Source organism: Artibeus jamaicensis, unplaced genomic scaffold (assembly GCF_021234435.1).
Source record: "Artibeus jamaicensis isolate MK-2021 breed Jamaican fruit bat unplaced genomic scaffold, CSHL_Jam_final scaffold_1964, whole genome shotgun sequence".
Lineage (NCBI taxonomy): Eukaryota > Metazoa > Chordata > Mammalia > Chiroptera > Phyllostomidae > Artibeus > Artibeus jamaicensis.
Window position 1 is genome coordinate 20110343 of NW_026522030.1, and position 13012 is coordinate 20123354.

The following is a 13012-nucleotide window of genomic DNA, read 5'->3' on the forward strand; positions in this document are numbered from 1 at the left end:
TTTCACCTCATAAAAATAAATACAACAAATACCCTCCCCCCAAAACAATGCAGTTCTTCTGTAGTCTACAAATATTTGGTAATTTACCAATTAATGGTATGTCTCTTCCCCTTTAAGACTAATTCAGACATACACACCTGACTCCATCTCTTACTCGGTCCCTCACCCTAATTTACCTAGTTTTTTCCTTCTACCTAAAAACATTACCAGATCTCCCTTATTCTGACAAAACTTTACTTGATTTTGCTCTGTGTTCTATTCTATTTCTTTTCAATGTACTATTCCATTTCTTTTCTTCCTTTTGTTGTCAAAGTCTCAGAGTTGGCCTACTAAAACTGAGGCAGCCGCTTGTTCTTCTAAAGAAGATTTTGTTAAAATAACTATCCCATTTATTAAGGTCCACAAGAAGGGCAAAGTTAAGTAGTTAGGAGATCCTGGGGCCTGGAAACCTAAAATATTTCCTATCTGGATCCTTTTTAAAAAGGTTTGTCAATCTCTAGAGCTCCAAAGCATGCTCTACATTCAATATCATCATTTCATCTGAGGACAAGTGAGTACCATGAAAGGGTTGGAGCAACAGTAAAGTGCCATGAGTAAAAGAAAATCTTAGGACCACCAGTTTAATAGTGTGCAGGAACGATACATTTCAAAAAAAATCATTTAGAAACTACTGTGAGAGTAAGCACTACGCATAAAATGTGAGAAATGAAAGGGACTTCAAGTATCAGTACTAGATGAGTACACGTGACGGGGGAGACAAAACTAACACCAAAATTTCAATCCTCAATGATGTGGTTCTCAGAATTTGCATTCTCTCCTACAGTCCGCTGCGGACTTACAGCTTTTCGGTTTCCTACCTTTCTGACTGTAGAGTTCCTAAAATCTTAGTATTAATCCCACATCCTCTGTGTACCAGTCACTCCCTATGCCTGACACCTGGCTATCTCCTGGGTAAGCAAATCACTTAGGAAGAAACAGTCCCAACAGAGTTGGCTGAATAAGAGCACAGGACCAATGTCAGAAGCGGAGGAAGTACTCACCTGTGGTACCAAGCAGAGAGAGAGGGGGAATTAATATTTCAGGTCCAGAACTGGCTCTAGCCAAACAGGAAGAAGCAGCTATGAAACTGCTTACAGCAGAAGCAGAGTGTCTTGGATATTCTGATACACTCTTTCTGATGTTCAGACAGACCACCATTAGAGAAGCCATTAGTAAGAGAGTCTCATGAGAAACAAGGCAAAAACAAGACCAAAAAGTGAGGAATTAAATGGAGCAGACTCCTTTTGTCTAGAAAAAGCAGTCTTCTAAAGATGATACTACTTTTCAATATGGCCCATATGATACTAACCTTCATTAACAGAGTTATCACATCCCACAAGATTGAGGAGGATATCATCATCTTTATCATCAACTCCACATCCCAGCAGCATCCAGCTTTCCACGTTGTCACTTTCTGAAATGGTGCTCTCTTCCTCCTCACTTGAACTGACTTCTATAATCATAACCTCTCGGATCGTACCCGATCTCTCTCCAGGTTTAGGTTTCTCAATATTCCTCTTGTATTTCTTATCATCCAACTCATTAGAATGAAGAGAAGGAGGAGACGCTCGGGTCTTGTCTTTTGCTTGGACTCTGAAATTCTTTCTTCTACATCTATAAATACTATCTTCATCAGACAAAGTGATGACCTCTGACCCATCAGATAGCTGGATGACCTCACTGTCTGAAAGGATAATTAAGTTCTTCTGATTTGGCTTACTACTAGATGATTCAGAATCCCTAGAGTTCTTTTCTTCATGTTCTTCCTCCCTGATGACATTATTAAGATCTTGGGCATAATGAACTTGGCTGTAGAGCTGAAATTCCACTTCACTATCAACACTCAGTTCACTAGATGACTCTTCACGATAAAGGTCATCTTCATATGCTTCTATAGTCTCATAGCCACCAAACATCATGGAAGGTTGGTACCTGTGATGCTGCAAAAGAGAAAGTCACACAAAGAATGTATTTTAAAAGCTCAGATCATGCCTGTTTAGAGTGAACTTCTATACAAAGGCCATCACTTTTCTAAATGACATTATTAAAATAACTTTTTCTCTTATAGCACCCTTTTCTCAAGGATTTCTAAATCTAATTATGATTTATCCTAGTAACACCCACCTCTCCCAAATGAAAATCACTACCAACAAATGAGTTATACTTTGTAAAGGAAATGCCTTACTTTGCAGATATGTTGGAAAGGAAAAACAGGTTGTGATCCACTGCCTAACACCAAATACTTTTTCGACAAAATGTTAAAAATCCCAAATATATTTCAGCTAATGCTCATTATTCCATCTATTCTTCATTTTCTCTTTGGTTCTGGATCTTACCTTTCCAGGTATGCATTCTCATACAGGAATATTACTTCAACTATGACTACTCTTCAGTGGGTAGTAATTATATTTACCGTTTTTGTGTACACTTTTATTCTCAACTATAAAAATTAATATCATGGTTTTCTAATCCTTGGTCAAAAATAGGTAAATAAAAATATGTAATAAACCTGGTTTGCTTCTGTGATAGCTATAAAGATATTGTAAGATATAAACTTATTAAGGACCTCAAATTGAGGCAAAATTCAGCTTTGGTAGAACTTTACAAGGGGAGGACCCCCGCCAAAAGGAATTTATTTATAAAAAATTGTGTATTTATTCTTACATGTTTAAACTTCAGTTACCTTCAAAGCACGCTCCGTTTGATGCAATACACTTAGTATTAGGACATTTTCCCCCTTCTCGAAACAATTTTTGAACTCATTGATTTTGATGCCTTCTAGTGTCCCTGCCATTTCTCGTTTCACCTCTTCCACACTGGCAAAACGTCTTCCCCCTCTGAGGACTTTTTCCATCCAGGGAAACAAAAAAAAGTCACCTAGGGCAAGATCTAGTGAATGGGAAGGTAGGATACAGGGGCCATGCCATTTTTTAGTCAAAAATTGCTGAACACTCAGTGTGGTGTGAGCTGGTGCAGTAGTAAATCACCCGTCATGAATGAAATGGGCAAAGACACTGAAAGCCTTAAAAAAAATTCACTGAAGCCAAATGCAGCCTCTCACAACATTGCCAGCTGGTACGCTGAACACTCACACAGCGGAGGAAGTCTGTACTACAAGGGGCCCATGTTCCCGAAGATAATTCCAGGTCCCAGAATTCTGGAGGGTCCCCACCCTTTACTTTCCAGCTGTGCATATTAACTCCTTTCATCCTTCAACTCAACTTAAACATCATTTTCTCAGGGAAGCTTTCCTTGACCCACCAGACTAAACAAAGTGTCCCCTGCTGTCGGCTTTCATAGCACTTTTGAAATACTCACCATATTTCTAATTACTAATTTAAAGTAAATCTCCCATAAGCACAGATCACATACCCCAGGAGGGCAGGAACTATATGCATTTGGTTAAACAATGGATCCCCCAAATCCAGCAGAGTAACTGCTGTTTAGCAGGACCTCTATAAATGTCTGTTGAATTAATAAAGAATAAATAAATGAATGAATCCTCAGGCATTTGTTCTTCAGCCCTGACAAATCTAATATGTGCCTAAAATATTGAAAATATGATGGGACTGATTTTGAGGTCATCTCCAAATATTCCATCAATTCCAACCACTCTCATAATATCAACCAAAAATCTACATAGTAGATTTACCAATTAGGTACTGAGGGAATACTAATCAAAATGAGAGCTCTGCAAAAATAATTCAAGTCTGTTCAAAACCCAAGGACGACCTACATAACTATTACAATAATCACTTATTCTTTCCGCACCCCTTTTAGATATACAGATATAATTTAGAAAAACTGGCCATTTTCTCAGTTTACCAACTCTCTGCCCAAAATGTCAGGGAGTTCTGATGGTAGGCAGCTTTGGTGGCAAAACTAGCTGACTCCAAGAATCAAATAAGTAAGAGCCAATAATTATATTACTGGAATAGAAATTTTTTACAGAAATAAAGAAGGCAACTTTTGTTGTATATCTCAAACTTGCACAAGGTTTTATGTCAATTATACCTCAATAAAGCCAGATTTTAAGAAAAAGATGATTAAATTCTGAATTAACAATACTGTACTGTATACTTAAAATCTGCTAAGAGAGTAGATCTTAAATGTTCTTACTGGGGAAATGGAAGGAAATGTGTGAGATAACAGATGTATTAACTAATTTTAGCGTGGTGATCATACATATGTGTTTCAAACTACGTTGTACACTTTAAACTTACACAATGTTGTCAATTATATGTCGGTACAGATGAGCGGGGAGAAACAAACTTTTATTCCTTTCTTTTTTTTTTCAAAAGGCACATTTTTACGTATCTCCTTGCACTGCCCTTCCGGTTGCTATCCTGTTGTCATACTAGTTGAATGTGGCTGTCTGAATAATGATGCTCGTAACATTTATCAGTTTATATTGAAATGTTAGCTCAGAGCAATTCAAATAAAAGATGAATCCTTTCCTTTTTATTTAAAAGGTAAATTAATTCTAAAAGAAGTCAGAGGAATTATGCTTCCTTCAAAATCCTCACTGGATCCATCCTGAGGATCCAGTGTGGACCTAAGATAAAACATAATTCCAGTGCAGCACAGCAAAAATTAAAGAGCTAAATTACAGAGCTGCAAATGTGCACTACTCTTGGAGTCATCCCAAAGGAGAGGGATTAAGAATACAGCCATAGGCATACCTGTGAATGTACGCCAAAAATAAACTACATAAATATAATAAAAACTGACTTCCTTGGGCCTAAGGGTTTATCTCTTTCCCTGAAATGTAGAAAAATGAATTTAACAATTTAGCCCCTATGGCCTTTAAGAGGATTTTGTGTCTTCTGTACTTGAAAACTGTGCTCAGCACAACTTGCTGTTCCATTCCTGTAGTTTATGTGTGCCAGGGTTAAGGTGTGCCTGAGGCTATTTTGGTTCATGTTACTACTTTAATTAAATTCAAATGCATTTACTTTTTTTTTAAGGGTATATTCAGATGAATACAAAATATGTCTTGATTCAGAAGGCTTTTTCAGCTTCTTGATGTCAAGCATACTTAACTAGACAACACAAGGTCCCTATTAAGAATCACAGAATCTTATATCTGGTAGAGACCTTTCCTATTATCTCATACAAGATCCTCAATTTACATACAAAGAACCTGAGATCCAAAGAGATATGGAGCCCTACACAAGGTTTTATAGCTAGGTAAGATCAGAACCAGGACCAATTCACATTTCCAACTCAGGAGAGTGTTCACTAAGATTTTTAAAAATAATTTCAAGCAAGGATTTTTAAAAAAATTTAAAACTTCCTTCAAAGCCATATTTGAATTGGTTCTAACACCTAAATTTACTTCATGAATATCCACTTTACTTCCTAGTGGCATATAAAAACCATGAAAGAAGCATTTTAATTGGAAGGCAAATCATACATTTGTCAGTTTACCACCCAGGAACCTCCCAAGTTGGTACTCAAAGAGTATAGCAATTCCATGACCAAAAAAGGCTTAGGTTTTGTTAAGAAACCAAAACATTAGTTTGGGAATGAAACTTATCTAAACAATTAAAATGTCTTAACAAATATAAAACAGTCATAGAAAATAAGTGCAAAGCTCTTGACATTCCAAAGTAGGAGCAAAAATAAAAAACAAAAGTGGGAGCAATATTCATTCACTGAATTTTTTTAACTAGACAACTAAAGATTTACTTAAGCTTTTGAATTTTACTATACAATCTTTAAAACCAATAGTTCTAACAATCTAGTAACTCGTCATTCTGCTTTTATTTCCTTTGAAAGAACTTTTAGCCTACATATTTCTTCTTGGCAGCAGAGGTATCTATCTCAAAATTTAAATTTGCGGCTTGATTTCTCAACCCAGTTTTCATTGGAAAGTGACTACTACAGTTTATTTCCAACTTCAAAATTTGACTTACTTTTAGTGAGCTATCCTGACAGTGACAGGTTTTAAAAACTAAGTTGACTCTAGTCTTAAAGTGTCTGTTCTTCAAATGTCACTTGAGACAAATCTGACTGCAGTAGAGAATTCAAATGCATGAAACGAGTCACAAAAAAAGGGAGAATACAAGATGTTCGTTGGAGAAAATTATGCTAAATTTATTCAGACAAGTCCAGCTGTTCTTGGGATACATAAAGTCTTCTTATGGTGTAACTAATCCTATCTGAAAGCACTTCCTTCACCTTTCCCTCACCTCTTTTTTCCTTTCCCTATGCAGTATCTTATTCTTGTAACTACCTTAATAATCCTCACTTCTACTTCTTCCTCAGTTCATTTGCAACCCTGAAGATGCTCTAGAAAACAGCAATACTGAATGTGCCAAAAGCATAATGCTGTCGGAAATAAACACACAGCCAGCCCACTTAAAAGTCTTTGGATGTGATGGCCTAAGTATTCAAAACACAAAATCTTATATCGAAGTCGAGTTTTGGAAGGGATGTCGTCATTAAATTGAATGCTCTCGTCTTCAACTCAGAGAAACAGGGTCTAAGAAACTTATTTATTCTTTGAGCCTAAAAGATCTAACTCAACCCTGAAACCTTAAATAAGCGTAAATTCAGCCCAAGGATGAGATTTCTAAAGCCACTAGCTAATCTGCGGTAGAGACGCGGCTACACCTCATGCATGCTGACCGCCAGCCAGTTTTCCAACTGCACCGTGCTGGCTGCACTCTTCCTTAAAGTTGAAGTTCACTGCAGGCTAACAAGATCTCAGGGATAAAGGGAATCTTAGCTGACACAGTCCACATCTCCCCGTTTTACAAGAGGGAAGGGGCACATCTCCCGAAATTTTTCTGGCCCTGCTGCTATTGCTTCTGGGACAACTTCAGAGGTTGAAGTTGACCCAGGAATGTTAGGTCCTCACAGGCCAGGCCCCATCAAGGTGGGGCGGAAGCGCCGCATTAAACTGACCAGCTTCTCCCAAAGACAGGGGAATCTTGGGAAGAGTGGAGGTAAAACAGGCAAAACAGCCACCCCCACCGAGGTCACGGGCGCCCAGCCCTTTTCGAACAACGATCTCAGGCTTTGGCCCGGCAGAGAAAGGCGGACACCGCGGCTGGTCAGCTTAGCCGCGCGGGGTAGAGCCGCACTGAAGGGCCAGGAACCGCGCGCCGGCCACGAGTGTGGGACAGACAGGGAAAGCGGAGGCCGGCAAGAGAACACACGCTAGTTCCATAGCCCGGCGGGCGAGGCGGAGGGCGAGCACAGGTCCCCCGGTCACGGGCGGCTCGGGGTCCATCACACACATACTCACTGCCGCGGCTGCGACCAGGAAGCACCAACCAGGAACCAAAACGCGTAGAGGGACGGGGAGGGGCGACGACAAATGAGGTAAGGAAACCGTGTCCGCGCGGGACCCGGGAGGAGGGAAGGCACTTCCGGGGAAAACACTACTCCCAGGAGTCGTCTTCCGTCCCCGCCCACCCTGCGGGCTCTCTGTACGCATGCGTGTCATCTATTAACCCTTTCCTTCCCCGCTAATAATGTTTTGTTTGCTTTCCTTGCTTTCCCCCTTTTTTCTTCACTGTTTATTTCAGAGATACATAGGCTGCATCTATAATAGAGGACACTGTTTGAATGATTTGCGCGAAAGAGATGCTACTTACCTGTCAAAATCCGGAGCTTACGCCCTTACGTGAGCTCGAGAAAAACTACGCCTCCCATGATGCCCCTGGGCGGGTTTAAGATCGGGCTCCGCCTAGTCCTCTCCTTCTCTACGGCAACCCTCCCTGTACTTCTTGGCATAGGACCCTCCGAGACCGGCTGTGGTCACGGGCGCAAGTGGCGGGCGGCTTACCCGGCGGACCCAGAGATCTCCATCGAGGGAACAGCCTCATATAGGGCGCCTTGCATGTAACTTCTGTGCGCTAGGTGGCCTTAGGCAGGTACCTTCCACCTCTAGTTTGAAGTTGAACTTAGTTTACATTCGGATGCTTCCGCGTGTTTGTTTTTACAGGGCCACAGGTTTAACTCTTAATGAACCGTGAAGAGCTGTATTCTTACTAATGAATGAAGTGAAGAATGGTGCTTTGGAAGCTTCCAGAGGCTAGACAATTGTGTTGGGAGACTCTAGCTTCGGTTCCTCTTCTCACATTTTATTTTAATACTTAGTAGCAGTAAACCCATCTGCACAATTTTATAAATAATGAAGCACTTTATACATTCCTTGGCCCTCGACAACAATCCTGAAAGACAAGTTGGACATTGGTTCCTTTGGCCATTTATTGAACATCTGTTAGAGGCAGGCAGTGATAGCGACTGTGGGTATAGGAGTAAATTTTTTAAAAGTCTCTGATATCATAGACCTAAGAGTCTAGCTGGGAACACAAAATACAAATAATTTGGATATAAGTCTAACAGTTTGGCTGGGAAAGTAATTAGAAATTTTAATAAATATGGTAAGTGCTAGGAAGGACAGGGTACAATGAAAAGGTAAAATTGAAAGACATTTTGCTGAGGAGGAAACTTAAGAAATGGGTCACAGATTATAGATTGTTTAAGTAATGTGTATTGTGTAGAACAAATGTTACCCTAGTAAAATAATTTATTGAGCTTTTGTCAAGTGCCAGATTGATTTTTTTAATTCCTGTTTCTCAAGAAAAGGAAGTAGATTCAGAGAAGTTAAGTTGCCCACAACCACAGATTAGAAGATGCTCCGAGTTATTGTGCCCAATCCTTTCACTTAACTCATGTATTCAACCTAGGTTTACTATATTCCCAAGTTCAGAATTCTTTAGCCATCCCCTTTGAGGTTATGTCATAAAACCTAGAGTACTTCGGATGGCATAAAGGGCAATGCATGAGCTGAACCTGCCTCCCTATTCCCCACCATGCTAAATCATAGGCAGTTGCCAGAACACACTGTCCTCTCCCACATGTGTACCTTTGCAGAGGCCATTCCCACTGCCTGTAAAGTCCTTCTCCCTGGCCATCTAACATACTCCTATTCACCCTACTCTGCCTGAGCCCTGGGTCTTCAGGGAAACATACCAACAGAGCAGGCATTCCTTCCCCTAGGCTCGCCTATGCTTTGGACAAACCTCCATTAAAGCGATTATACTGTATTTATCTTAGTTGTCTCCCAGCTGGATTGTGGGCTCCCTAATGGCAGAAACTGTCATTTTGTCTTTGTATCTTCCCCAGCTAACATAGTTCTTGGCAGACAGTGAGTACTCAATAAAGGTATTAAAGGAATGAAGGCAGTATAACTCCACATAGGCTCTAGGAAAACAAGAACCAGAAGTGAGTTCAGTGTATAAATCATGCCATAACCCCCCAAAACTGGAAGGCATTGTAGTGCTCCATAGCATTAAGGTGGGTATAAAGAGCTGTACGGGTCCCAAGGATAAAGAGATTTCCAAGGAGAGTAGTGTATATACACACACACCCTGCCTTTGTATGGTGAATTCTCATTTACCTGGCTTTTAGAAATCGTAAGATCCAGCTTCCTATGGCAGTGATGGGGAAACTGAATCCTAGAAGGGAAGATGTGGCACAAGTCACTGAGCAGAGGTGGACTGCAGCTGCAACCCAGGTCTCCGAGTCTCTCCCTTTGAGGTTGCCACACACACAGTATTTCTTTCTACCTCATGCTGCCTCTGGTCTGCACTTTTTGAGATCATGGTGGCAGCATGCTCAACTATCTTGAATCCTCTCTTACAGAGAATGTTCTAAAGAGCCCATTTATCTGAGGAAGGGAGCACCTGCTTTCCCCAGGGCAGTGGAAGTACTACATCAACAGTGAGGAGCTGGATTGGGGTGAAGGCCAGGACAAAGGGGCTTGCCTTAATACGAAGGGCAGACAAGGGGGTGGGGGCAGGTATGTGCTGTAGCAGGGTTTAGGCAAGAGACACATAGTACTCATTCCCCACCCTTCCGTTGTAGATAGAGGAGCTACCTCCTTTTTTTATTCCAATTTAGTAGTAGTACCTAGAACCTCAGAACTAACTAATCATTTTGACCTCTTAACAGTTGCTTCTCAATTACTATTCATTCACTGAAGGGCCACTATGTAACAGGCCCTTGCTAGACACTTGAGATATATCATCTTTTCCATCCTCAAAATGACTCTGTAAGGGAGGTGTTAACCCATTCCACCAGTACAGAAATTGCAACTTGGCAAGGTCATGTTACTTGCTCTAAATCGCACAGATTCAAACCCAATATTGTCTGAATCCCAAACCCATGCTCTTTTCTGTGTCTAAAGTTGCCTGTCAGAAGTAAACCTCTTAAACCCTGGCTGAGTGGCTCCGTTGTTTGGACCATCATTCTATACGCCAAAAGGTTACAGGTTCAATTCCCAGTCAGGGCACATATCTAGGTTGCAGGTTCCATCCCTGGTCAGAGTGCCTTCTTGAGAGTGGAGACTATAATGACCTGTTTGCTACCTCTACACTCAGCACCTAGCTCAAGGCCGAACACATAGTGAGCTCACAGAGAACGCTATGAAATGAGTGGTCCCGTATGAAATGTCTGTCGGATGAAGGCCTGCGTGCTATGTAGACAGTGTTGTGGGACAGAAGACGAGGGAGCACCTGGCTGCATAGGGGAGGTGGAGAAACTTCCTTTCGTCAAGGAGGAGGCCAAATAAGTAGAAAGAAAAAAACCCAAGAAACTAGCATTCTAACAGCAAAGAACAACAACAGACAATTCACAGAAGAAGCCCAAAAGGCAGTGCACTATGATAAAGAGATGCTCAACATCACTGGTAATTAGAAAAGTCAAATGATCTCATGTGGTGATCACGGGAATACAAATTGGAAAAGCCTTTTAGAAAAGCTTTTTGACAGTGTCTATCCAAATTATAAATGACCTATGTTCTTAAGTGTATATGCAAAGGTAGTTTGTGATAGATGGAATGGAAATATCGTAAGTACTAATCAGGAATAAAATAAATTAGGATACATCTATATTATATTTTAAAAACTATGCTGCTTTTAAAAGAATGACATGAATCTGTATGTACTGATATAGAACAAACTCCAAGACATACAGTTGAGTGAAAAATTACAGAGCAATAGGCTTATTATGTACTCGTTTTTGTTATCATTTTAAAGGATATTTGTGTGTCTGTGTGTATGTCTGTGTGTCTCTGTGCATGCCTGTGTGTGTGTGTGTGTGTGTGTGTGTGTGTGAACACATAGAGGAAGTACTGGCTGGATACCAATCAATAACCTCTGAGGAGGGTAGTGTAATTGGAGGGGGATGAAAAGGGACTTCTGTTTAAAAAAAAAGTGAGATGTAATTCATTGAGGAGAATACCGCATCACTGATGTCATACTTCTATCAAAAGCTCATAACCTGAAGAAACTATCAGACAAACACAAATTGAAGGACTCTGTTTCTTCAAAAATGTCAGTGTTAACAGGAAGCTAAACAACAAAACAAACAAGCAAGCAAAATGAAAACAACGACACTGAAATCGAGAACAGGGGGACAGCGACCAGAGGGGAGAGGGGAGGGAATTTCACGGGAAAGAGGGGAAGGATTTATAGGAACTAGTATAAAGGACACATGGACAACAACTAAGGGGGGTGGAAAGGGAAGGGAGGTGGGGGGACGGGGGGGTGGGCTGGGAAGGGAGTAAAAGCAAGAATACTGTAGTTGAAAAATAATTTAAAAAATTTAAAAAAGAAAAAGAATAATTTCTAACCTTGAGGTCTAGATTTTGACTGCAGAGAACAGGTGCTCAATAAAAACATGTTGACTAAAGAAAAAAGATGTCAGTGTCATAGAACACAGAGGAAGCCTGAATAACTGCTCCCGCCAAAGGACAGCAGCAAAAGAGACATGATACGTGATCAATGCAATGCCTGCTCTGGGACTTGCCTTCATCATGAAGGATAGTATCGGGACAATTGGCTAGGTCCAAATAAATCTAGTGCTGCACTGATGTTATTTTCCTGGTTTTTATATTGCAGTTATGTAAGAGAATGTGCTTTTTTCCCCCTTAGGCTCCATACACCAAAGTACTTAGAGTAAAAGAACATCATTTGAAACTTACTCTTAAGGGATTCAGGGAAAACATGTGCTTGGGGGACAGAGGAGAGGAGGAAAATAATGCAAATGCGGTTAAAAAGTGAACATTTAGGGAATCTGGGTAAAGGTATATGATAATCCTCTATAGCAATTTTGTGATTTTCTCTAAATCTGAAATTACATCAAGATATAAAAGTCAAAGGGACAATTTAAAGAGCGAGTAAGAGTTTTCCAGATAGAAAAAGCAGGGGAATGTTCTGGCAAAATAACAAGAGAAGCAAAGGAAACTGACAACAGCTAGTGGCTCTGAGTGTCCAGAATACAGCATGGTGTGGGGAGAAAGGGAGGTGAGGGAGAGCAGAAATGATGAGCAACCCAACTCACAAATGGACACATTTCCCTGCTACCTAATATTGGAAATGAAGATTTAAAGTCTCCTTTATACCCAGCCTCGAGCCCTATAAGAAAAGACTTGAGTTCTGACTGCCCAGTGATTTCATTGGCAATTTCTCTTCATCAGTAACTATAGAATAATGACTGAAAGGGACATCTGGTACAACTCCCTCGTTTTGCAAAAGCAAAAAAACTAAGGCCCAAATTGGGAAAGGATTTGCCAAGTCTCAGCAAAAGTTAGTGTTTACACTGACTGCCAGTTCACCATCCATCATTTCTCCTGTGGCACCAAAGTCTTAAAGGTTAAGGTAGAAATAGAGGTTTTCAAGTGCAATGACCAAATGTTACCCTTTAATGTTTGGATGGTTTTCCATTTGCCACAAATACAGACTTAATACCTGTACAATTTAAAAATGTAATTATAGGACTAATCTTTTTTCTGGACCCTTTCCCTACCCTTTCTTCTCCTTATAGAAATGCCGGCTTGAGATGAGATACTAAGATGATTTTTGAGGGTACATAACCCTCCATCTTCTCAGATCTCTGGCATCTAAATAAGCAACCATAAAGATTTTTTTAAATGTAATTATAGAAACGGTTG

At 40.4% G+C, this 13012-nt stretch overlaps 1 protein-coding gene across 5 annotated transcripts in view; it reads right to left on the bottom strand.

Moving 5' to 3' along the window:
- ZCCHC7 (zinc finger CCHC-type containing 7) overlaps positions 1–7746 on the bottom strand; it is a 211113-nt gene extending 203367 nt beyond the window's left edge. Inside the window, exons 1-2 of one of the 5 annotated variants that reach the window (XM_037144543.2) lie at positions 7647–7746; positions 1349–1979 (exon numbers count right to left, since the gene is read on the bottom strand). In XM_037144543.2, coding sequence (XP_037000438.2) covers positions 1349–1958 — 610 coding nt within the window. In that variant the 5' untranslated portion in view covers positions 1959–1979; positions 7647–7746. Of the gene's footprint in view, positions 1–1348; positions 1980–2722; positions 3180–7205; positions 7224–7290; positions 7428–7646 lie in introns of those variants that run through there. The other 4 variants (XM_037144541.2, XM_037144542.2, XM_053656555.1 and 1 more) reach the window with 4 other exon arrangements.
- Positions 7747–13012: the final 5266 nt, after the last annotated feature.